General features: G+C 45.9%; 1 protein-coding gene across 6 annotated transcripts in view; it reads left to right on the forward strand.

Moving 5' to 3' along the window:
* The first annotated feature begins 4,063 nt into the window (after positions 1 to 4,063).
* Positions 4,064 to 26,063, forward strand: part of LOC137432979 (transcriptional activator Myb-like) — a 33,431-nt gene continuing 11,431 nt past the window's right edge. For 3 of the 6 annotated variants that reach the window (XM_078783795.1, XM_068125342.2, XM_068125341.2), the window contains exons 1-6: positions 4,676 to 4,862; positions 6,952 to 7,069; positions 10,031 to 10,102; positions 10,201 to 10,293; positions 13,852 to 14,072; positions 14,493 to 14,709. In XM_078783795.1, the coding sequence (XP_078639921.1) occupies positions 4,795 to 4,862; positions 6,952 to 7,069; positions 10,031 to 10,102; positions 10,201 to 10,293; positions 13,852 to 14,072; positions 14,493 to 14,709 (789 nt within the window). In that variant the 5' untranslated portion in view covers positions 4,676 to 4,794. Of the gene's footprint in view, positions 4,319 to 4,675; positions 4,863 to 6,951; positions 7,070 to 10,030; positions 10,103 to 10,200; positions 10,294 to 13,851; positions 14,073 to 14,492; positions 14,710 to 26,063 lie in introns of those variants that run through there. The other 3 variants (XM_078783797.1, XM_078783796.1, XM_068125344.2) reach the window with 3 other exon arrangements.

A 26,063-nucleotide genomic window follows, 5' to 3' on the forward strand; every position in this document is an offset into this window, starting at 1 on the left:
ATCTTAACCCTACCTAATTAACAAACGCTCCACACCCCACCTGAAGACACGTAAACAAGCTTAAGCTCACAGTTTTTCTACTTAAATACATCGAGATTGGCTTCCTACTCGCACGCGGTCCATGCTAATTTATACAATCCTGCCTCCACTATGGTATGTCATCACCTACCCCCACAAACGTAACAATATATATTGAAATGGTTCCCTATCTGATCCTTAATCAAGGTCTTCAACACCTTCCCTACAACTGAAGTCAAGTTATTAGGTCGATAAGTTCCCAATTCTTCTCTATATCCTTTTTTAATAACGGAGTTGCATTTGCTACTCTCCAATCCTCCGGTACCTGTCCTGACTCCAGTGAGTTGTTAAAGATATCTGTTAACATCTCGCTCATCTGCTCTGCCACATTTGACTCTCAGCTGTCGAGCCTGGGTTCGAATCTAGCCCTGCTATAAATTATCATCCTGGTGTCGCACAGGCAGGTCAATGCATCAATGCAGGGCAAGGTTGGCAAGGAATTACGGGTAGGGGCAAGGTTGCAGAGCAGGTAAGTGAGATGTTAACGGAGCAGGTCAAGGCATCAATGCAGGGTAAAGTTGGCAATGAATCATTGGCAGGGGCAAGGTTGCAGAGCAGGTAAGTGAGATGTTAACGGAGCAGGTCAAGGCATCAATGCAGGGTAAAGTTGGCAAGGAATCAGGGGCAGGGGCAAGGTTGCAGAGCAGGTAAGTGAGATGTTAACAAAGCCGGTCAAGGCATCAATGCAGGGTAAAGTTGGCAAAGAATCACGGGCAGGGGCAAGGTTGCAGAGCAGGTAAGTGAGATGTTAACGGAGCAGGTCAAGGCATCAATGCAGGGTAAAGTTGGAAATGAATCACGGGCAGGGGCAAGGTTGCAGAGCAGGTAAGTGAGATGTTAACGGAGCAGGTCAAGGCATCAATACAGGGTAAAGTTGTCAAGGAATCACGGGCAGGGGCAAGGTTGCAGAGCAGGTAAGTGAGATGTTAACGGAGCAGGTCAAGGCATCAATGCAGGGTAAAGTTGGAAATGAATCACGGGCAGGGGCAAGGTTGCAGAGCAGGTAAGTGAGATGTTAACGGAGCAGGTCAAGGCATCAATGCAAGGTAAAGTTGGCAAGGAATCACGGGCAGGGGCAAGGTTGCAGAGCAGGTAAGTGAGATGTTAATGGAGCAGGTCAAGGCATCAATGCAGGGTAAAGTTGGCAAGGAATCACAGGCAGGGGTAAGGTTGCAGAGCAGGTAAGTGAGATGTTAACAGAGCAGGTCAAGGCATCAATGCAGGATAAAGTTGGCAAGGAATCACGGGCAGGGGCAAGGTTGCAGAGCAGGTAAGTGAGATGTTAACGGAGCAGGTCAAGGCATCTATGCAAGGTAAAGTTGGCAAGGAATCACGGGCAGGGGCAAGGTTGCAGAGCAGGTAAGTGAGATGTTAACGGAGCAGGTCAAGGCATCAATGCAGGGTAAAGTTGGCAAGGAATCACGGGCAGGGGCAAGGTTGCAGAGCAGGTAAGTGAGATGTTAATGGAGCAGGTCAAGGCATCAATGCAGGATAAAGTTGGCAAGGAATCACGGGCAGGGGTAAGGTTGCAGAGCAGGTAAGTGAGATGTTAACGGAGCAGGTCAAGGCATCTATGCAGGGTAAAGTTGGCAAAGAATCACGGGCAGGGGCAAGGTTGCAGAGCAGGTAAGTGAGATGTTAACGGAGCAGGTCAAGGCATCAATGCAGGGTAAAGTTGGCAAGGAATCACAGGCAGGGGCAAGGTTGCAGAGCAGGTAAGTGAGATGTTAAAGGATATCTTTAACAGCTCATTGGAGTCAGGACAGGTACAGCAGGATTGGAGAGTAACAAATGTAACTCCGTTATTTAAGATGAGGAACCAATTAAATAATTACAAACCAATTAATGGCAGTCAGCATAGGTTTACCAAAGGTAGTCTTGTCTAGCAAATATTTTAGAGTTCTATGAAGCAGTTTTTGATTGGGTGAACGAGGGAATGGTGGTAGACACCATATCTAGACTTCAAAAAGGCATTTGATAAGGTATCACCTAGGATGTTGTTCACCAAGGTGAGGGTTTGTGGAGTGATTGGTCAGGTAACTAACTGGATTGGAAACTGGATTCGTGATAGGAAACAAAGTGTGACTGTGCGGATGTCTTGCTGGGAGGATGTAAGTAGTGGGGCACCTCAGGGATCATTACTAAGACCATTATTGTTCAGAACTTACATGGATGATTTGGATAGTGGGGTAAAGAGGATTTCCAAATTTGCGGATGACACAAAGCTTGGAGGTAAGGTAGATAACAAAGATTGGGGTGATCAGATTCAGGAAAGTTTTAATACGTGCATAGATTGGGCAAAGGATTGGCAGATGCAGTTGAACCCCAAAAAGTGTAAGGTGTAGAAGAGTCAGGCAGGTTAGGCAAGTAAAGAGTAGAGTTAGGCAAGGGTCTTTCACAGTACGGTAGTAAGATCATAAGTTCGCCGTGAGTAGTTCAAGCATGGAATGGTCTCCCTGAAAGGGAAATGGCAGCAGAAACAGTCGATAAGTTTAAATTGGAATTAGATATAGACACCTGTGGTTGCAGCACGTGTCCCTTATCTTCTCGTTCTTGCCTGAGGCGTAGACGCTGATACACGGCGCCTGGGGCAGTTGGTGACTTCAGAAACATTTCATCACAAAAAGTTTTTGTGCATTATTCAATCTAAACCCACCTTCGCTCACCCACAAACCGCCCGCCACCTTCCCTCCTCCCCCCCCCCCCCCCAAAAAAAAAACGGTTAATTTTTTTTAACACCTTGGTGATGTCCATGATCTTTCCACACATTCTCATTCCAACTCCTCCCCCCATTCTACTATATTAAATAACTAGTAAAGGGCCCATCAAAATGACGGGTTGGACCAGTTTATTTGATGGTGCAGCCTCATGAGCGTGTCAATGTCTGAAGCCTTGGCCTCCTATCAGATGTGCTTATATCTTTATTTATTAGACATCGTACGGACGTAAATGAAGGCTCATTTTACTCTGTGTGTGTTGCACATCACGTGCAGCAAATTTCACCTCCTTGAGCCTTGTATTCATGACTAAAAAAAAAAAAACGCTTCTGTACACCGCCCTTGAGGCTCGGTTTGCAAGCCGCCGTCTACATTTTCAATTGAAGAGACATATAAATTACTCGTTTATGGAAAATGTTTTTCAAGGTAGTTTTAGCCTCAACATAGACTGCAGTGAACACACATTCGTGCTGAACGATTAGCCTTTAAAACCTACCCTTGTGAAGGGGGGCAGACATCTGTACAAACACACAAATTGACATTGTGTTTTATATGCCATATGGGAGATGCAACTCTATGTACGTACGTCTGCAAATCGTAGGAAAAAACCACGGCTGGGCACAGTACAAGTGGTTTACCAACACCTGCTGGAGACAGAAGGGATTACAAGCCACGTCCCGCAATAATAGATTTTCCCCGCCCCCTTCAATATTCCCCGCCCCGCCAGGATGCTCCCGGAAGGGGCGTGTCTTTCTGATAATGGGAAGATGTCTTTCACTTAATGGTTTATTTAATTTGGTGCTGATGCAGCGCAGGCATGAAGGGTCAAATGGCCTCTTCCTCCGTCAAATTTCCTTTCGTTGTTATCTATTTTGTTGTTGTTGTTGTTGTTTCTGCACTTTAGCTGTCTAAAACCAAAAAAAACAGAATATTTGAAGCGAATGTATCAACGATTGATGTACCCTTAAAAAAAGGGTTTAGATGCTGTTTAAACCAATTAAGCAAAGTAAACACGTACGATGGAACCAGTGCACCTCGCACGTGGACAGCGATATTATTGGATTCGACGTTGATCCGTTTACGCATACATCGCCGCATCGACGTATTGAATGCAAAACAACCCGAAAGAGAAGTGCTTCGCTTAATAAGACGCATTTTTGGAGGGTGAAGCATTTTCGTGACAATGCCGAGCTTGTTCAGTGCACGCCACGAGTGGAGGCGTTCGAGACGCGCATGCGCGTTAAACGTAACGCGTTGGATCCGCGTCCGCGCCGTGACGGCGGCAATGCGCATGCGCAGCGGTTCAAACTGCGGCGCGAGATTTGGCGCGAGGCGTGACAGTTTAACTGCGTAGAGTCGCGGGGGGTGTTTAAAAAGGAATGGAATTGCGGAATCTGAACGGGGGGGCGAACGGAGGAGTGCAGATAGCGGGTCGAGCATAACAGAGACCGGCGTAACCCTGGCGTGCGGCTGGGTGTGCACGGCCCAGCGCACACCGGCATGTCGCGTCGTCCCCGCAACAGGTGAGCCGCTCGCAAATGCAAACTTGTACTGTACGCACTCTTGTCTCCGAGTGTTGTAACTGTTGCATCGTCTGCAACACCTTCGCCTTCCCCCTTAACTCTAGCGGCACCAGCTAGGGGGTTGGGAATGGACGACGGTCTCCCGGAACTCGCACTGATCGTGACTCAATGGACTCTGACTCAGTGTTTCTGTGAACGCGTCCGTGGCCGTCACTGCGCAGCTCCCTCAGACTCGCTTCCTCGTCGCCTCGTCCTTCTGTCTTTGCCCGTTCTCCATGTCCAACTGAATGGAGCTGCGAACACTGTTCCGGGGCCACGACTACCTGATGTAGTCTCGACCCTACCGGATGTTCCGTAGTTAACTCCGTCGCTGAAGCTTTCGCGTTATAACTTGTAACGTGCGCACGTGGTCCGAGTGTGAACCCCAACCCCCCGGAACGGGATCCAAGTGCACGAACTCCTCCATGTTGTAAACTATGCGAGGGGGTCAAGCTGTCGGCGACCTCTCTGGCTTTCCCCGGCAACAGTTTGATTCCACGGCCTGGTAAGGGACTACAAACTACTGTAATGGTCATGTCTCCTTCCGCCATACTGTACCGTTAAATACAGTACGAGGTATGATCATGGCCCGTTTCCCCATGCTGTAATGTTAAACCCCAGTACAGTACTGGGTATGATAATGGCTAAGCATGTTTTGTTGTCCCATACTGTACTTTTAAACCCCAGTATAGTATAGTTCTGGGTATGATCATGTCTTGTTCCCCCATACTGTACTGTTAAACCCCAGTATAGTATAGTTCTGGGTATGATCATGTCTTGTTCCCCCATACTGTACTGTTAAACCCCAGTATAGTATAGTTCTGGGTATGATCATGTCTTGTTCCCCCATACTATACTGTTAAACCCCAGTACAGTACTGGGTATGATCATGTCTTGTTCCCCCATACTGGACTGTTAAACCCCAGTACAGTACTGGGTATGATCATGTCTTGTTCCCCCATACTCTACTGTTAAACCCCAGTACAGTACTGGGTATGATCATGTCTTGTTCCCCCATACTATACTGTTAAACCCCAGTACAGTACTGGGTATGATCATGTCTAGTTCCCCCATACTGTACTGTTAAACCCCAGTACAGTACTGGGTATGATCATGTCTTGTTCCCCCATACTGTACTGTTAAACCCCAGTACAGTACTGGGTATTATCATGTCTAGTTCCCCCATACTGTACTGTTAAACCCCAGTACAGTACTGGATATGATCATGTCTAGTTCCCCCATACTGTACTGTTAAACCCCAGTACAGTACTGGGTATTATCATGTCTAGTTCCCCCATACTGTACTGTTAAACCCCAGTACAGTACTGGGTATGATCATGTCTCGTTTCCCCATTCTGTACCATTTAAATCCCAGTACAGTACTGGGTATGATCATGTCCTGTCCCCCCACGATGTGCTGTAAGTTACAGTATGGCCTTAACACAGAGTTTGATTCAATTCCAGCCTCTGGTGGTGTTTGTCTCTACGTTTTGAAATAACGTGTCAGGAGCCATTCCAGTTTGCTGTTTCCATCAGGCCTGTGGGAACTCGTCCGGTAGTGCACGAACCATATTGATGGATGGAATGTTCGAACACGTGTTTGAGGTTTCATTGGGGTGTTTGGTTTTGGTTCCTGTTTTCAGATAGCCATCTTTTTGGTGTTTACAAATGGGTTATAAACTTTTCTCTTCCGTGGCTGCATTGTTTGAAGGGATTTAGCGGGAATGGTCTCGTCCCGACTCCAAGGGAAGAAAACATTTGTGCAATTTAAATAAAGAAACTGAAAACACGAATCGGTCACATTTCCTGAAAAATCCGGGGAGATGCGCAACTGAATACGAATAGTGCGGCGGAAGGTCTCCACTGGGCTCACCCGATTGTTTTAGCCCCAAACATTCATTCCTTGGGTCCAAGTTGTTGGGTCGCCTCGTTTCAACACGCAAGGACTCTCTCTCCCGCTCTCTCCCTCTCTCTCCATCTTCCTCTCTCTCTCTCCCGCTCTCTCCCGCTCTCTCTCCCCCTCTCTCCATCTTCCTCTCTCTCCCTCTCTCTCTCTCCCGCTCTCTCTCTCCCGCTCTCTCTCTCCCGCTCTCTCTCTCCCGCTCCTCTCTCTCCCGCTCTCTCTCCCGCTCTCTCTCTTCCGCTCCTCTCTCTCCCACTCTCTCTCTCTCTCTCCCTCTCTCTCAGCCGAGCGCCACGTATGTTTTCCATTGTTTTAAGTTTCGGCATGACTGTGGCTTGGCCCCACCAGTTGACACGTGCTCGATTGGTGCGCCTGGGAGGGCTGCTGGTGCTTCCAGCTGGTCGCAGCACGTGTCCCTTATCTTCTCGTTCTTGCCTGAGGCGTAGACGCCGAGACACAGCGCATGGGGCAGTCGTTGACTTCAGGTGCGCGGTGTGATATGTACAAGACCTCCCCACCCCTTCCCCAATCACATTAGTCCCCGTAATTTCCGTCAACATCCCAATTTATCAATTCTGCACTTTTGCTTCACTGATGTGCTGCAGGTGGACCCGGGGATCTGGTCACCTCGGCTGTTTTTACGTATTTTTGAATGTATCGTTGTGCTGACCAATGCCATGCATCCTTGTAGCACATGCAGCAGCGAGGAAGATGAAGAAGATTTCGAGGTGCAAGATGATCACGATTACGAGCAGCGACCGAGCAGGGATCAGCGCAGGACCTGCAAGTCCCGATGGAGTCGTGACGAAGTAGGCACATTGTTTCGTGGCCTTGCTACCCCGGCATGGGCTTTCATTGTTTTTAACGTGTTTGGTCCTCTGCAATGCACCGAAGCATAATTTAGTCACTATTTCCTTTGATCCGTGCGCTGACAAAGTTGGTGACATCTGTTGTGACTGTTCGAAGCAGTTGTGTGAATGTGCTTGGGTATCGTGAAGAGCTTTTTAAACAATCCAAACGAAGTGAAATGTAACTGTGGATCACCGATGCAGTAAAATGGAATACAAATGCAGATGCCATTCAAATTGCTGTCCCATTCAACATGACCTGCCCTTTTTGTATTGCAACCACACAAAACCCAGGTGCTCTCGCGACTGCGTTGGGCGATGGAGAGGGGTTGCGTGGAATGCTTGTAGAGATCTCTTTGAAGTCTAATGGCGAAAAATGAACGGTCTGCATCTACGTCGGACAATGTTATCTGCATAACCTTTTAATGAACGAACACCGGGCGACCAAGTGAGGAAACCACACATCTGATATACCATTGAGAATGCACAGCTGCATCGGAGGCGGTCTCGTGTGGAATTGGACCTTTTGGCGAGTAGAACAAGAAAGTTGTGGGGCTGGGGTGGGGAGAGGGGGGGGGCATAGTGCACTCATTCTATTTCCGAGGATGGAAGACCTCAGAAATGAAGAACACCCCCATAAATCTTGTATGATCCTTGTCCAGGCTGCCACGGGTTTCGCGTATTGTTGGTACGGTACGTCCAAAATGCCGAAGCTTTCCTCCAATGGACTGACTTTTGTCGGGACGTTATCACTGAAGGCGTAAGACTGTGCAATTTGAAAAGGGTCATTTCTTCTGTTGAAATGTTTTCCTCGCACGCTGTCCAGAGATTGCACATTTTGACCGGGATCCAACTACAAGTTCAGTCCAGTGGTTGAATCGATATTGAAGCACAGCCATGCTGCAAATGTAGTGCGCTTGAAAAGCGGAGCAGGGATTTAGGAGCTGGCCAGGATAGCAGCGCACAATGGCTTACCTTTGTTTAAAGGTACCGGGAGATCTGTATTGGCCACGAGAGAACGCGAGGCCATCAGAATGGCCAATTGATTACCTCCGCCACCAAAGGTCGATGGAGGTTATGTTTTCACCCCTGTCTGTTTGTCTGTGAACAAGATATCTCAAAAAGTTGTGGATGGATTCAGACGAAATTTGGCAGACGTAGTGTATGTGACACGGACTAAATGATTAGATTTTGGTGAAGATCCGGATTCGGATCCAGCTAGTAGAATTTTTGAAGCGATTCTTCACCATTTGGAGATAGGGCCAAAAACGATACATTGTGGGATATCTGAAAAAGTTCTGGACGGATTTGGAAAAAACTTGGTGGAGAGGTTGGGTGTGTGTGTGACGAGGACTAATCAATTCGATTTTGGTGAAGATCTGAATATGGATTCGGATACGAGATTTCTTTAGGAGGGGAGTGTCGTTGAAGCTGAAGGGAAAGGTGTATGCTGCATGTGTGAGAAGTGTTATGATTTATGGGAGTGAGACATGGGTAATGAACGTAGAGCAGCAACGAAGGCTGAAAAGGGTGGAAATGCGAATGGTTCGGTGGATGTGCGGAGTATCGTTGAGAGAATGAATGAACGATCGTTTTAAGGCCATTTTCCCCGATAGAGCGGGGGTTAGCCTTGCGGGCCTCATGACAATCATGGTTCCCTGTTTGAGGCAATGTTTTTATGGCTGGATGCCCTTCCTGACGCCAACCCTTGGTCGCCTCTTCGATGCGCAGGGATACGGTGTACCTATTCTAAATCGGGTTACACACCGTGATCATTCATCCCAGCAAGCTGGTACTCAATTTGCCGACCTTGGAAGGATGACAGGCTGAGTCAACCCCCCTGGCGTTAATTCAGCGATCGACCGGGATTCGAACCCAGGATCCTCGTATCCCAAGCCGGCACCCTAATCGCTAAGCCAACACCAGACTGAGAGAGAGGAAGACAAATGATGAATTGCGAAAGATGATGGGAATAGAGCCTGTGATTGATGCTGTGAAGAGGAACAGGTTGAGATGGTTTAGTCATGTGTTGAGGAAGGAAGAAAGTGACTGATTGAGAAGAGTGATGGAAATGAATGTAGAAGGAAGTAGAGGACGGGGAAGACCGAGAAAGACTTGGCTGAAGGTGGTGGAAGAAGAAATGCGGGCAAGGGGGTTAACAAGGAGAGATGCAGAAAATAGGGCAAAATGGAGAAGATTGTCATGGGGTCCGCAAGGCTAATCCCCGCTCTAGCAGGGAAAATGGCCTTAAAATGCCTGTTGTTGTTGTATACGAGATTTCTTTAATTCTTAAGTGATTCTTCACCATTGAGGGATCGGGTGAAAAGCGATATATAGCAGGATATTCAAAAAAGTTATGGATGACTTATGACAACTAGGTGGACGAGTTGGTCAGGTGACAAGAACAAGACGATTAGATTTTGGTTCAGGTCTGAATCCAGGTCTGGCCTAACATTGGGATACAAAACAAACTGTTCAGCCTGGCGGAGGTATGCACTCTGCCGAGTGCCGTTGTAGTTATTTTTGTTTCCTTCTGAACGTCGGTGTGCTCCTGGGTGCAACACCCTACCTGTGAAGCGATAGTTTAAAGGTAGGTTGGGAATTCAGCACACAGCTCAAAAGGCAATTGTGTTAAATTTGAGATGTAGTTTCAGATTCTTGGATATCACTCCTCATTTCCCCCTACCTCCCCTCCCCCCATCCTCTATCCACCCCACCTGCGCATCTTGAATCATACAGAATATTGCACATATGATGGAATGGTCCTACCTATCACCGACTGGAATTTTTTCAATTTGTCATTTTCCAAAATCGTAGTTGCTGGAAAATGCTTGGAATTCAGTGTGATGTGAATATTTTATTCAGTAAGTATGCAAAATGTCGCAAGCATTTAATGTTATAAAGAAATCTCAACTTCAACAGGACGACAAGCTCAAGAAGCTCGTGGCCAAACACGGGCGGGACAACTGGAAGGTCATTTCGACGTTTTTCACGGTGAGGCCGCCGCTTATTGTCGGTCGTATGTTGCATTAACCCCGTGATTGCACAGTCATGTTTTGGGCTGATCTGGTACATGGTGGTTTTTGTTGCAGAACCGTACAGACCTCCACTGCCTCCAGCGCTGGCAGAAAGTCCTGAATCCTGAGCTAGTCAAGGGTCCATGGACGAAGGAAGAGGACCAAAAGGTATAGCCACGGCTTGACATTTGTCAATCAAACAACATTCGTAATAAATATAGTTCTGGCTCGCATTCATATCCTGAAATGTGACAGCACATTAGAACTTGTACTTAGAAGGACACAATCATGGAATTTATTGAAGAGATATGTTTTAGAGAATGATATCCCTGCCCCATTAGCACAAAAATATTTTTTTTCAGAGAATAACAAGCCGGATAATCGTGTTTTTAAATCTGACTAGTTTCACTTCCGTGATGCAATTGAGCTACTTCCGTCTATTCGTGTGACATCACGGGTTCACAACTCATTGACGGACGCATATGTCTGTGTTCAAAGATCGTCCACGATTGTGTGCTTTGTTTGTGAAAAACCGAGGAACAACCAAATTCAACATCAAAACGTATGTCCATTTAAAATACCGTGTTGTTTGCGAAGCCCACTTCGAGCCGTCAGCGTTTGTATTTGATCAACAGGCTCACTACCTGGGAAACGAGCCTTGGAAATTGCTGAAACACGACGCCGTGCCGACACTTTTGAGCTACAAATCCTACAGGGTTCCCCCATCATGACACTCTACGGTTCCCCAGAGACAGGTTCCCAAGGGAGTTGTGTACGGTTCCCAAGATTCCCCAGAGACACTAGAATATAAGACCCATTGCTTCGCTGATGGAAATACCAATCTTTGCTGCGATGGCTAATCTATGGGGGAAGAAAAAATAAGGATTCCTGGGAGATTCTGCCCGCTGTGCAGGGATAACCAACGTCACGTGTTGGCATTTGCAGTTTTGACATGCATGTCCATGTACCCATAACAAGTTGTTTTTTTTTGACTCGCAAACACTCCCGTGAGTTACTCGAATCCACCTTGGTTGGATTTATTGAAATCCGTTAATCCGTTCTCAAGTTATATCATGACAAACATACAGAAAGATAGACACGGCTCTTTTTATAATATAGATAATGCTGAATATATAATATAAAAGGAGCTCGGTGTCGGCCTTCCTGCGTGCATGCGACTGTGCATCCATAATATTATCCTTTCCAACTTCGTCTGTCGTTAGTTGTGTCGAGACAGTTCACTAGTAATGTACATACTGCCCCTACATTATATTCAGCGAGAATAGTATCGACTAGCCGAAAGCCGTGGAACATCCACGGAAGGGAGGATGTGGCGTATGGATAGAGTGTACCATTATGGATGGCATAGGGGATAGATGGTAAATCCATTAGTGCCGTGGGCATCGGGTCACTGGGTGCGGCGTAAAAGGGATAACAAAGTCGAGTCCTTACGCTATTATTATATAGACGGTATTATTATATAGATACTCCCCGTCGATGTGCTTCTGTGGTAATCGCGAATATGAGTCACATACACGGTCACAGTGCCTGACGCCACTGTGACCGTGTTTTGATTAATAAATCTACGAGTCACAAAACACGAACCGAACTCACCTCAAGCAGTAAAAAGGTGCAAATCGCTCCTATAAACCACCTAATCTCTTCAGACCTCAACACACCTCGATAAGTGACGGCAGCGCTCATGGGATCTTCTTCTGCCGTTAAGCTCCAATTTTTTCTCTTTAAGTTAAGTCCAATCAGTCCTCTCTGCTCGAAGTGCTCAGGCCATGCCTGCCCGCTCTCATACATTTATTTCCGTTCGGTGTAGAAAGAGATTGACATATCGTTCGTCTGTTTTCAGCTCGTTATCTTTAAGCTTCCTTACGTCTCGCCACCTGCTACACCTCTCTGAGTTACGAGGATTTATGCAACGCACCCCGAGTATCGCAACGTCACTCCATTTAACTTTATTAAAATGATGATAAAGACATTTCCTTCTATATCCTAATTTAAAATGTTCAAGGGAATAAAAAGACCATTTGGTTCACACCACCCATGATCACACCACTCGACTGTCCAATCAGCGGACGGCAATTCGCCCAGCAGACGCCAATACGATGGCGTCGTAAGATGGCGTCGTATCGGCAGTTAATCGGATGCTTTTGGGTCCCAACGTCGGCTAATTCAGACTTTTCGAGTATGGCTGTACGTGATAAACAAAGAGCGCGGTTCGTAGATCGTAAATCCATTAGTGCCGTGGGCATCGGGTCACTGGGTGCGGCGTAAAAGGGATAACAAAGTCGAGTCCTTACGGTATTATTATATAGATTCTCCCCACCCCTCACCCTGCCTTCGGTTGGTCAACTCGACACGTTTTATTCATGATTTTTGCAATTAACCATTTCTTTCTCATATAGATATATGATCAAAAGGGTTCTTTCCCTTTCTCTACCAGTAAGTATAAACAAAAATAGTCATTGATTGATTGGGATATTATTGCTTTCGGCGTCTCGGTCTTTCAGCTGCCAGTACTGTCCACCAGGCCTACTAACTAGTATTGTGCCGTTGCTGGCAGGGTGTACCGAGCTAGAGACTGGTGAGAATTACCTGTTGATTACAAGCCAGGCCCATGTGAGCCAAGATCAGAGCTAGTCCTCAAGTACTTTATAAATATATATATAAATATATATTACGAGAATACAAGCAGAGCCCAGGCACGCACGCACATGCAGGTACGTAGAGTCCAAGCTCCGTTTATATTGTATATTCAGCATGGTGTTGGGCTAGCGGCTAGGGTGCCAGCTTAGGATCCTAGGATCCTGGGTTCGAATCCCGGTCGATCGCTGAATTAACGCCAGGAGGGTTGACTCAGCCTGTCATCCTTCCGAGGTCGGCAAATTGAGTACCAGTTCACTGGTAATTCCCTGTTTGTCGTAAAAGGTGACAAAAAGGGTTGGCGGCAGGAGGGGCATCCGGCCGTAAAACATTGCTTCAAAAAGGGGACCAACAAAAACAACAGCAACCACGGTGCCCGAAAAAGGCCAACCCCCGCTTTGCGGGGAAAAATGGCCTCTAAAAGGTGTTTTTTTATTCAGCATGATGTCTCCGAACCATAGACTGTTGTAATGGGGAACCATGCAAGATTTTTGACTGAAAAGTGTTGGTACATCATCGTGTTTCAACAATTTTCGAGGCTTGTTTCCCAGGTAGTGAGCCTGTTAATCAAATACGAACGATGACTGCTCGAAGTGGTCTCAACAAGCAACACGATTTTGAATGAACATGCGTTTTGATGTTCAATTTGGTTGTTTCTTCATTTTTCAACCACAAAGAACACCATAATTGATGAACATTTTGTGGGTTATGGATGCTGATGATTAGAACACTTAAAATCTTGGCACATCAGCATCTTGAACGCTACAATAACTTGTGATGAAATGCAGACGTACGTGTCCGTCAATGAGGTGTGCACCTATATCACGGAGGTAGCTCATTTGCATAATGGAAGTGAAAATAGTCTGATTTTAAAATACGGTCCGATTTTAAAATACGGTACGGTTTTAAAAGAATAGTCCGATCTGGCTTGATTTTATGATCGTGTCCCTTTAAGAAAAAAGAAAAGGGAAGAACAGAGGCTTCAAATTCAATCTTTTTTTTCTTTATTTCTGTCTGATAAATCGGGAAGATGTCATTATTCTTCGACCAATCTGCTTTTGGCCACACCAGGTAGTTGATTTGGTGCACAAGTACGGGCCAAAGCGCTGGTCGCTTATCGCTAAGCACCTGAAGGGCCGCATAGGAAAGCAGTGTCGTGAGCGGTGGCACAATCACCTCAACCCGGAGGTGAAGAAGACGTCGTGGACCGAAGAGGAGGACCGCGTGATCTTCGAGGCACACAAACAGCTTGGGAATCGATGGGCCGAGATTGCCAAACTGCTTCCAGGGCGGTGAGTGTACCGACCAAACCTACAAATATATACCGTGGTGAAAGTCTTTCTTTATAAGAACAGATTTTTTTTGCAGCTTTTGTTTTGTTTCAGTAATTTTGTCATTTTTGGCCATTTGTGTTCAGGAAGCAATTGGAGAAGCGATTGATTCAATAAAATGTAAATAATGAAAAGTTTCTGTGCTCCACATTTGAGGATGCAGAACTGACTGGCATGATCTTAATTGATGAGAAAACATGCTCTTTATGGAGACATAACATATATTTATACAGATCACCTGCTGAGAGACAGCAATACAGACTGATCGAGCAAAAGGTGGTTTTTCGGGACAGCATTTCCAACCACCTACACCTGACAAACTTGATTATAGTATGGCTTCTGCCTCAATCAACAGATGTTTTACGTGGCTGTCTCTCGTAGGACGGACAACGCTATCAAGAATCACTGGAATTCGACAATGCGCCGGAAAGTCGAGCAGGAAGGCTACCTGCAAGATCTCAGGGCTTATTCGTGGCACACGGTGCCGATGCCTGTGTCGTACAGTGACGTCCCATCTCCGGAGGCATCTTGCCAGTTTGTTGGGCAAATCCCAAGCGGCAACGCAAGCTATTCCTATTTTCATTCTTCTTCGACTGAGGTGAGAATGATTTAAATTGTTTGAACGACTTCATCATACTAAAATACGCAATTTGGCGTCTGTCTGTCTGATGACTTTTTGACCATGATACATTCCGTCGTCACTTATCCAATCTCAACCAAACTTGACAGGATGACTAAGGGTTACATAGTGAAGGTTGTAGCACATTCATTCCCCCCCCCCCCCCCCCCAAGGGGGTTTTTCCCCGCCATTGCCATCAATGGGGTTGCATATTGAGGTGTATATCCATGTTAAGTTAGCTTTATCGTGGCGTTTTTCCAAAGACTCTTTCAATAACAAAAATAATGACAATAACGTATTATTAATATTACAAAACAATATTAATGCTAATAATATCCCTCCTCCCCATGGTGTTTTTCCTGCCATGATAACGTGTATAAATAGCTTATCATACCGTTTTCGTAAGAGCAACGGCCGACCAGAAGTAAAAAATATTATAAACCACAAACATGTTTGATTACCTTTTTTAACAAGATGGTATTCATAGATACTTACCCTGTGCAGTCAACTTGTTGCGAGCCAACTCTTCTGTTTTTGAACAGTCGCGCAGTCTCTCCGTCCCTGCGCAGTCTCTCCGTCGGCCCTTTTTCCCCTTACCAAGGGGGGATTAATCCCCTTGTGTGCGACTGAGCGACGTGAGTCCTGAAGTCCCAACGCTCCTTCCGGTCGGGAGCAGCCAGGGTATTTGATCTACGAAAAGTCCCAAGGACCTGAGTGCCACTCCTGACCGCGAAGCAGGGGAGGGACTCCCGCTCGAACCCCGGTTTTAGATGGTCTAGTTGCTGAGCGGTTTTTAGCAACCCGAAGTTCGAGTCATTAGCATTCACTAACCCGATTCCGAAACGTTGGCCAAAATCGCGCCACAGGTGTTCAATGTGGAAACCTCAAAGATGAATGGATGTGAAGAAGAAGAAGGCAAAAGTAGGAAGAACAAATATGATTTATTACTAACTATTATGTACAAGACCAAAAGTAACCAAGGAGAAGGAAAGATACGAAAATAAAGACAGAAGGATGGAAGGACCAGAAGACACAGTGCAAATACTAACTTATCTAAACAGGCTTAACTTATACCCAGGGACAAGACGCACAAAACAAACTCACGTACACAAAAGGATGGAATGGCAGGAATGGTTTGGGACGGCAGAGGAGGGTCCAGGCAGATGGTAGGCGTCAAGGTCCAGCTCCAAGCGCGCGCTCCGATCCACGCTTTGGGGTCGAGGCGAAAACCCGGCAAACGCAGCTCCGCTTCGGGCTGGCAGCGAGGAGCCGGCAGCTCCACGTATTCGGTTTCACACCGGCAGCTCCACGTATTCGGTTTCACACCGGCAGCTGTCTCACGTGTCCTCCGCCTCCTGCGTCTCCGACGCTCTTTTCCTACTCCGCAGAATCTGCCTCTGGTCCAGCGCACCTCCCTCAGATCCCTCTCTCTGCTTCTCCTCAACTGGACTCTTACGCACTTCTCTGCTCCTCCTCCACTGGGCTTAACTCCACTCTCGGTGGACTGCTCTTCCTCCACTGAGCTCTGAACTCAACTCTCGGTGGACTGCTCTTCCTCCACTGAGCTCTGAACTCAACTCTCGGTCGACTGCTTTTGGTGAACTCTTACGCGCTTTTTATCTGCTCGTGGGAGCTTCCTCGGTCATCTGCCGAGTTGTTGTTCTTTGTTCCCAACTTCCTTTTATAAGGCGCGTGGCGATCAAGCCGCCGGCCTTTTAGAAACGCCCATCGGTGAGCTCGCCTCGGCCTGGATTGGTCGCGAGGGCTCACCGATCCCACCCCCTTGATGAGGCGTTGGCAAAGCCACGCCTTGTTCCTGGCGCTTGGTCGACTCCTCCCACCTTCTTCTCCGAGTTAGAGCACTTGGCAATGGCGGCGAATGCAGTTGGCAATAGAGGCTTTGAGGGAATGAAAGGGAATCTATCTTATTTCAATCCGGTGCAATGCAGAGTCAATTAATGGGAGACACAGCCTTAAACTAATACACATAATAAGGAAATAACTATTTAGAAGGGTATATGGTGGCCTGCGTGTATGTATATGGACTAACTAAGAGGACGACCTTTGACCTTTACACACAAAACGGAGATATTTACAAGGAATCATTACACTTTACAGAGGGTGATATTTACAACAATTCTCAAATCCACAACAATATTATTAATATTACAAAACAATATTAATCCTAATAATATCCCTCCTCCCCATGGTGTTTTTCCTGCCGTGATAACGTGTATAAATAGCTTATCATACCGTTTTCGTAAGAGCAACGGCCGACCAGGAGTAAAAATATTATAAACCACAAACATGTTTGATTACCTTTTTTAACAAGATGGTATTCATAGATACTTACCCTGCGCAGTCAACTTGTTGCGAGCCAACTCTTCTGTTTTTGAACATTTTTTTTTCTTCAATCCAATATGGCTGCCAGACCATGTGAGCGATGACATCATACATTTTTTTTCTCTAAAATAATTGTTGCATAGATCACGCTTGATACATTTGAAACTGATCAGACTAAGCGTCGTCCCTGTCGAATTACGACGACATAATTATGGCACCAATGACGTCATAGTTAACACCTATTCCCCATATGGAGTTCTTTGCAATGAGCCATGTTTCAATTTTTTCCATGCAGCGGTTTTGGAGATATAGAGGTGCAAAACTTTTCGGTTTTTCCAAGATGGCGTCTGTACCACATGACCTGTGACGTCATGATTATCATTAAAATATTCTACTTGAGGAGGTGCTCTTGTGGTGAAAATTTTGTGCCCATCAGACCAACAGTTGCTGAGAAAAAAAATTCACAATGATCGGATAAGTGTTGTACTTGTCGAATTATGATGTCATAACGAAGGCACCGATGACATCACCATCAACGTATCTTATTTCCCATGGTGAGGACTTGACAATGAGCCATGTTTCAATTTTATCCATTGAGCGGTATGGGAGATATAGAGGTGTAACGTTTTTCCAAGATGGCATCCGTACCATGTGACCTATGATGTCATAATTATGAATAAAAAAATTATACAGGCGGAGGCGCCTCTATGGTAAAATTTCGTGTCAATCGGACCAACGGTTTTCGAGAAGATAAATCTTATTATAATTCACCAAATGTCCGTCCGTCTGTCCGGTCGAAGGTACGGCAAAAACGGCTGAACCGAACGCAACGATATTTTGGGTGGGTAATCCTGGAATCTCCTGGAGTAAAATAGGCTATATTGTTTTTCCAATTTCAGCTTTGGCCTCCATCATTTTCAGGTTTGGACTCCCGCATAACGTTATTTTCCCGGGTGCCGCACAAACGGCTGCACCGATCGCTGCACAGCTGCACCGTTCGGACTCGGTGACCTCGGACAAAGACCTTTTATAAGGACATGGGTTGAATCCCAGCTTGAGAGAATGCCAACCCCCTCCCCACCATCACGGCCGTCTCTCCAACTCACAATCCCACGAGATATGCGGAAAGGACGACCCAAAACCAATTATCTTCTTTTTGATTCGTATATGAACATCATGAAAGTAAATAATGACCTCGGCCAAAGTTCAATTGACGTGGGCTTAATCTCTACATGAAAGAATTCCACATAGCTATTTGGGCAGTGTATAAGCCAACAGATCGCTGTCTCCATCGATCTTGCTGAGGCCGTAACACCTATCGGCTCAAAATCCTTTTAACTGTTGACTGGGTAGTTTTTACAATGAAGGAAACATTAACAATGTTGTTAAAAGTTTATTTTGTGATTAATTTGTGATTAGAGTTATGTTGTTTGGAATGAAAAAAGAGATATCGAGTTCAAGTAAATGACGACATGCCGTGATGGTTTCTACTTTCTGAACGTGAACTTCACGGATCGCCATATGCAGATTCGCCACGGACCCACGATCGATGTTTCTATACGTGAACGTACACGTTTGTTTGCGAACGGGTATGTTTTTCATGGAAGTCCTTCACGAACTTGCTGTCCATGTCTGATGTGCGACTGAAGGTGCTACAGGAATGTGGAATTTATTGGTTTCATGCTTTAGCATTCGCCGTATCTGCATTGCCTGTTTGCTTATGGCCTCCCACCCGTGCGTAGCACAGGTATCTCACTAGTTTTTAAAATGCAGACACGCACATACGGCACACGTACACAACTGAATGCTTAACCCCGCTTTTCGCTTCGCGAGCGCAGGGTAATAATTGATAATACTGTTAAACATTAAAGTGAAATAAATTTGGGGGAATCTGCACATCAGTCGATGCCAATCACGTCAACGAACACACCTGATCGTAGGTCTATTGTAGTCTATATAAGCTCAATGGTTAATAACACCATTCTTCCTGCCACTTCCGTTGAGTTTTTCCAAGGAGTGACATTTCAATGACGTGATCTACCATGTAATGTCATGCATGTTCTGATCATTTAAATGACGTGATCTACCATGTTATAATGTCATGCACGGTCTGATCCTTTCAATGACGTGATCCACCATGTTATGTCATGCATGTTCTGATCATTTAAATGACGTGATCTACCATGTTATGTCATGCATGTTCTAATCATTTAAATGACGTGCTCTACCATGTTATAATGTCATGCATGGTGTGATCCTTTCAATGACCTGATCTAACATGTTATGTCATGCATGTTCTGATCATTTAAATGACGTGATCTACCATGTTATAATGTCATGCACGGTCTGATCCTTTCAATGACATGATCTACCAAGTTGTCATGCATGTTCTGATCATTTAAGTGACGTGATCTACCATGTTATAATGTCATGCACGGTGTGATCCTTTCAATGACCTGATCTAACATGTTTTAATGTCATGCATGTTCTGATCTGACATGTTATAATATGCATGTTCTGATCCTTTCAATGACCTGATCTAACATATAATATCATGCATGTTCTGATCCTTTCAATTACCAGATCTAACATATTGTTACGGAACCCAACGTCGGCCTCGGTTCCCCTTAGAGGGGGGATTAATCCCCTCTTCTATAACTGACCGACGTGGTCCCTGACACTGCCCAGCGACCTCCGGAAAGGCCGGTGGCACAGCCCCGTTCGTACCGCGGACAGATGTTAATTGCCGAGCGGTTTTAGCAACCGCGGCACGAAATATTAACAATGACTAGACCCGATTCCTGAACGTTGGCCAAATCGTGCCACAGGTATTCAATTTGGAAAAGACAAAGACGAAGGATGTGAAGAAGAAGAAGACAAAAGGGTGGAAATACGAATATTATTTATTACTACTATTTACACAATTAAACCAAGGAAGAAGGAAGGATAATAAAATAAAAGACAGAAAGAAGCAAGGAGACACAGTGCAAATATAGCTTACCTATGGCAGTCTTACCTACAACCCCAGGACAACAAAGAAGACGGACGAACAATCAGACTTACACGGGGGATGATGATAGGAACGAATCGCTGGAAGGAGAGGAAGGTTCAGCTGGGGCAGATGGTTCGGGCTTGATCCCGCACGGGACGTCGGGCTGGACCTCGACGGCCACCGATGCCACCGATCCTGGTTCCCGTAGGGTAACGGGTCGAAGCTGCCTGGTGGAGCCAACGCTACTTGGTGGAATCAAAGCTGCTGGTGGAGCCAACGCTACTTGGTGGAGTCAAAGCTGCTGGTGGAGCCAACACTACTTGGTGGAGTCAAAGCTGCTGGTGGAGCCAACGCTACTTGGTGGAGTCAAAGCTGCTGGTGGAGCCAACGCTACTTGGTGGAGTCAAAGCTGCTGGGGGGGGGGGGGGGGGGTCTGGCGTGACGGGTTCTCTCTCTCTGCTCTGCCGTCTCTCTCACGCAACTCTCAGGACTCTCTTGAACTCTCTTGAACTCCCTCCCGTTTCTCTTGACTCTCTCGCAAAGGCTTCCGCGCGCGTTTATATATCGCCTCGGGCGATCAAGCCGCCGGCCTCCAGGACACGCCCATCGGTGAGCTCGCTTCGGCCCTGATTGGTCGCGAGGGCTCACCGATCCCGCCCTTAGAGGAGGCGTTGGCAAGGCCACGCCTTGTTCCCGGCGCTGGGCTGACTCCTCCCACCTTCTGCTCCGAGATGACCTCGTGGCTAATGGAGTCTTGCAGCGAAAAACCACCACCCCACAGCAGCAGCAGAATGCAGCAAACCGCTCAATGCAGTTGGCAATTGACGAAAGGGGAATGTGAAGGGAATCTACCTTGTTTGAATTTGGTGCAATGGAGTGTTAATTAATGGAAGACACAGCCTTAATCTAATGCACATAATAAGGAGATAACTACTGAACAAGGAGGAAATATATGATTGGCTACGTGTGGTATATGGAATAACTAACGGGAACGACCTTTGACCTTTATACACAACAAATGGAGGAAGGAGGGTGATATTTTACAACACAAAAAAACACAATTCTCAAATCCATAACAATATAATATGCACATTTGATCCTTTCAATGTCCTGATCTAACATGTTATAATGTCATGCATGTGCTGATCTTTTCACTGACTTAAAGTAACATAAGAAGGAATCATAATAATAATTTGACAATAATAACAAGCATTCTGAGTATTGCGCTGCAATACATGTCCCCTACCGGCAGTCTGTCGTCCGGAAAACTGTTGGGGAAATTACCAAGGGTTATTTACACACAGGTTCTGAATCGTTCTTAATCGCTAATTACCTCAGGACGGGCTCACCTGTGATTCGCACTCGGGACTTCGATTTATACACCTTGCAGACAGGTCAGCAGAAGCACGAGAAAATAAGTTGTTGATAAAGAACCTTTCGAGTCGCTAAATATCAGTAATTTATTATATTTTCCGGTTCACGATCAATGATCGATGTGTATACAGTCATCCCTCGTTTATCGCGGGGGTTACGTTCCAGAACCCCCCGTGATAGGTGAAAATCCGCGAAGTAGAAACCATATATTAATTTTATTATTTTTATATATTTTAAGCCTTTAAAAACCCTCCCCATACTCTTATAAACCTTTCCCACGCTCTTATAAACCCTTTCTACACTCTTAAACACACTTTTGAGACCCATCCTTACGTATTAGAAAAATATTTGTACGTGTATATATAGCTGTACAGTATATTTGAAAATACTGTAATAGATACTGGGTAAGTATATCAATAATAGTTTTTACTGTACTGCACAGCAAAGAAGAGCATTACAGCTCTTCTGAAGGCGCCACTTCAGCAGGCGCCTCGTCAGGTGGTGCAGTATCTTCGTCGTCGTCCGGAACTTCTTTTCGTGCTGAAGACGTAGGCGTGTCTTCTTTCTTTTTTCGGGTGAGGAACATAGTGATGGGCAGTTGCTGGCGCTGCCTTTTCTTCTGGGCGAGGAGGTTTTTATAGACTTCAATGCCTCCGTCGATTACATTTCTGAACTTCAACGAACGAATCATCTGGGGGTCCCATTCTTCAGCCCTTTCCTTAAGTTATTTTGCCATTCTCACTAGGGTTGCGAGGCGTTCCAGTGATAGGCCCTCTTCTTCTTCATCCCCTGGACCCTCTTCTTCTTCCTCACTTGCTGACTTCGTCATCTCCGCCAGGTCTTCCTCCGTTAACGGATCTGAGTGGGTCTCGAGCAGCTCCTCAACGTCATCGGGAGTCATATCGTTGAAGCCATCTCCTCCTAGTAATTTTGCCAGCTTCACTGCCTTATCTACTGCAGAGTGGTGGACTTCGTCAGGAGAGAAACCCTTGTACAGTACACGTAATCGTGGACTACTTCTGGCCACAATTTTTTCCAGCAGGCATTCAAAGTTTCTGTCTTCATCTCCTTTATGGCCATCTGAATATTTTGCAGACACGTTGCAATGGTGTACTCACGCCAGTACGCCTTCAGCGAGAAGTTTTCGTCCGAGTCCATAGCCTCGACCAGGTGCTGCAGGGTGTTTCGCATATAAAGTGCCTTAAATGCGCGAATGACGCCTTGACCCCATGGGCTGTATCAGCGATGTGGTGTTTGGCAGTAAGAACTCTATTTGTACGCCATCATACGACAGGTCGAGCGCATGACCTCCTGCAAAATCTAAAAAAATAAAAATACCTATAGGCCGCAGAATCCCGCGATATAATGAAAAATCCGATATATAATTTTACATATACTAGCGAGAAAAACCCGCGATGTACCGAAGCCGCGAAAAGTGAAGTGCGATATAGCGAGGGATGACTGTATATATGTTGCTCGGCTTGGCTCCGCTCCTCCCGAAAGCGCGCGCTGTGTCACGCTTTTGACGTTCGCGAGACGAGGCTGAGGGCGCGCGGTGCGGCTTGAGGGGAACTCTCGAATAAACAAGAGATATCCATTTTTAAAAAATATTTTCGTTTAATTAACGATATCTGCCAAACCACGTGCCCTATCGCAAATTCCAAAAGGACATTTTAGTGCTGAACAGATCTGTGAAGTTTCTCCTCATTTTTTTTTTTTTTTTTTTGTATACAGAATCGAGGCTCGTGAAAGAGCGAACATTTATTTCACAAACAAATCGAACAGACAAACAAAATATATAAAAAGAGGGAGCGGTAGACAAGATGGGGAGAGAAGGGGAAGCACACAAACACAACATTTGAGAGCAGGGACATCGGGAGATGTGTGGGAGGGAGAGGGCTTGGGGGGAGGAGGCGTGGGAGGGAAGGGGGGGGGGTGGGAGAAGTATAAAACGCAAGGACACCAAGGACTTCCAGGACAGAAGTTGGTATTTAAAAAAAGTGGATTTGGGGTGAAATTAGCAATTAGATTGGATCAAAAATGACGGAGGAGCTCGGTTTTAAAGGTTCATGCTTAAAAACGTCATAACTCTGAAACCATGTCACGCATGACATCATGCTCGCTGACTTTTTTGCTTATCATGGGTATGTGATTCTGCCTGCAAAATTTGGCCTCGATCTGTTCAGCCGTTGCAGAGAAAAAGGGGTTTTCATGTTTTCACGAAAAACAATAGGGCGGCCGAACCACGTGACCTGTGACGTCATAATTACCATTACAATATTCTACAGACCGAGTCCCCCCTACGGTGAAAATTTGATCTCAATCGGTCCTATTATTGCAGAGAAATTGGTTGTTAAAGGAAATTAAAACTTAAAATGGCACTGAGTTAAGGATCATCAGAATTATCAGAATTCCCAAAGTTCAAAGTGCCATAACTTTGTCAAAAATGATCGAAACGTCGTGAAGTTCTAACTTGATCTGTAACTTATGAGGAAACCATGTGCCAAGTTTGAAATCATTAGCATGAGTAGAAAAGCGGGAGGGCCGACGGGAGTTGTGGGAGATATGTTGAAGCAGGAAGTTGGGGTGTGAAGAGAATGACAGAGATCTGTAATCTGGTGGTGAAAGAAGGCCGCATTCCATTAGATTGGGAACTGAGTACTCTCTTCCCTCTATACAAGGGGAAAGGTGACCCTCTGGACTGTGGCTCATACCGAGCGATAAAGTTATTGGAGCATGGAATGAAGGTATTGGAAAGGGTGTTGGAGAGGAGGATAAGGAAGAAGGTGAAGATCGACGAAATGCAGTTTGGATTTATGCCAGGAAGAGGAACGACAGACGCGCTCTTTATTGTGAGGCAGTTGCAGGAGAAGTACATGGAGAAGAGGAAGAAGTTGTTTCTTGGGTTTGTTGATCTGGAGAAAGCATTCGATAGGGTTCCACGCGAAGTATTGACATGGGCATTGAGGAAGTTAGGAGTGGAGGAATGGTTGATCAGAGTTGTGATGTCAATGTACAAAAGAGTGGGCACAGCTATAAGGACGCAGGACGGGAACAGTGGTGAGTTTGAGGTGAAGGTGGGAGTGCATCAGGGGTCGGTACTAAGTCCACTACTATTTGTAGCAGTGATGGAGGTGCTGGCTCAGAACGTAAAGGAGGGTTTACCATGGGAGTTGTTGTATGCAGATGATCTGGTGTTGATTGCAGAAAGTATGGATGGACTGAAGGAGAAGATGAACAAGTGGAAGAAATGTATGGAGAGAAAAGGTCTGAAGGTGAATATCGGAAAAACGAAGGTGATGGCAAGTGGTAAAGCATGTGGTGAGGTGGAAAGAACTGGGAAGTGGCCGTGTGCTGTGTGCAGGAAGGGTGTCGGAGTGAATTCCATCCAATGTACAATGTGCGCTGAGTGGGTTCATCAAAAATGTAGTGGCTTGAGAGGGTCATTAACCAGTGTGGCAGCTACATTCAAATGTAAGGTGTGCACAGAGGGAGCTGCAGATGGAGGAAATGTTGAGTTGGATCTTGGAGACGGCGTGAAGCTGGAAGGTGTGAAAACATTTTGCTACCTCGGAGACATGCTGAATGGAGAAGGTGGATCAGACTCGGCAACGGTTGCTGGAGTGAGATGTGCATGGAAGAAGTTTCGGGAACTGAGTGGCGTGCTGATGAGGAGGGGGGTGTCGTTGAAGCTGAACGGAAAGGTGTATGCTGCATGTGTGAGAAGTGTTATGATTTATGGGAGTGAGACATGAGTAATGAACGTAGAGCAGCAACAAAGGCTGGAAAGGGTGGAAATGCGAATGGTTCGGTGGATGTGCGGAGTATCGTTGAGAGAGAGGAAGTCAAATGATGAATTGCGAAAGATGATGGGAATAGAGCCTGTGATTGATGCTGTGAAGAGGAACAGGTTGAGATGGTTTGGTCATGTGTTGAGGAAGGATGAAAGTGACTGGTTGAGAAGAGTGATGGAAATGAATGTAGAACGAAGTAGAGGACGGGGAAGACCGAGAAAGACTTGGTCAAAGATGGTGGAAGAAGAAATGCGGGCAAGGGGGTTAACAAGGAGAGATGCAGAAAATAGGGCAAAATGGAGAGATTGTCATGGGAACCACAAAGCTAACCTCCGCTCTAGCAGGGAAAATGGCCTTAAAATGCATGTTGTTGTTGTTGATACGTTGGAAGGCACGCACAGTATATGATAAATCTGATGTGTCGCTGATGCAGTGTCCCCGTAGATCAGTGCAGGAAGCCAGTAATTTGTAATTTTTCAGGGTACCAGTGATTTATCGCTCGCTTACTGTTCGCTAAGGACACAGTGGGATCTTTAACGTCCACCAACAAATTCCGACAGAAGGGATGCCAGTTTAACCTGCAACCGAGAGACATGCAGCCATGATGCATTGTGTCCTGTATAAGTATCCTCGCAACAATATCGTCCGTTGAGAATGTCCATGTCTTGAATATGGCTGTCAGTGATGATCATTCTACATGCTGGGCCAGGTCTTGTCAAAACTACTCGGCACTGGTTTGGAATTTGAGAGAGCACTGCCAATTTCACCGGTAGCACAAGTGTCACTCGGCCTTTCCTTATTATTGAAGGTTTAGTTGACAAGCGTGGATC

Source organism: Myxine glutinosa, chromosome 8, assembly GCF_964187855.1.
Source record: "Myxine glutinosa chromosome 8, kmMyxGlut1.1, whole genome shotgun sequence".
In the NCBI taxonomy this organism is placed as follows: Eukaryota; Metazoa; Chordata; class Myxini; order Myxiniformes; family Myxinidae; genus Myxine; species Myxine glutinosa.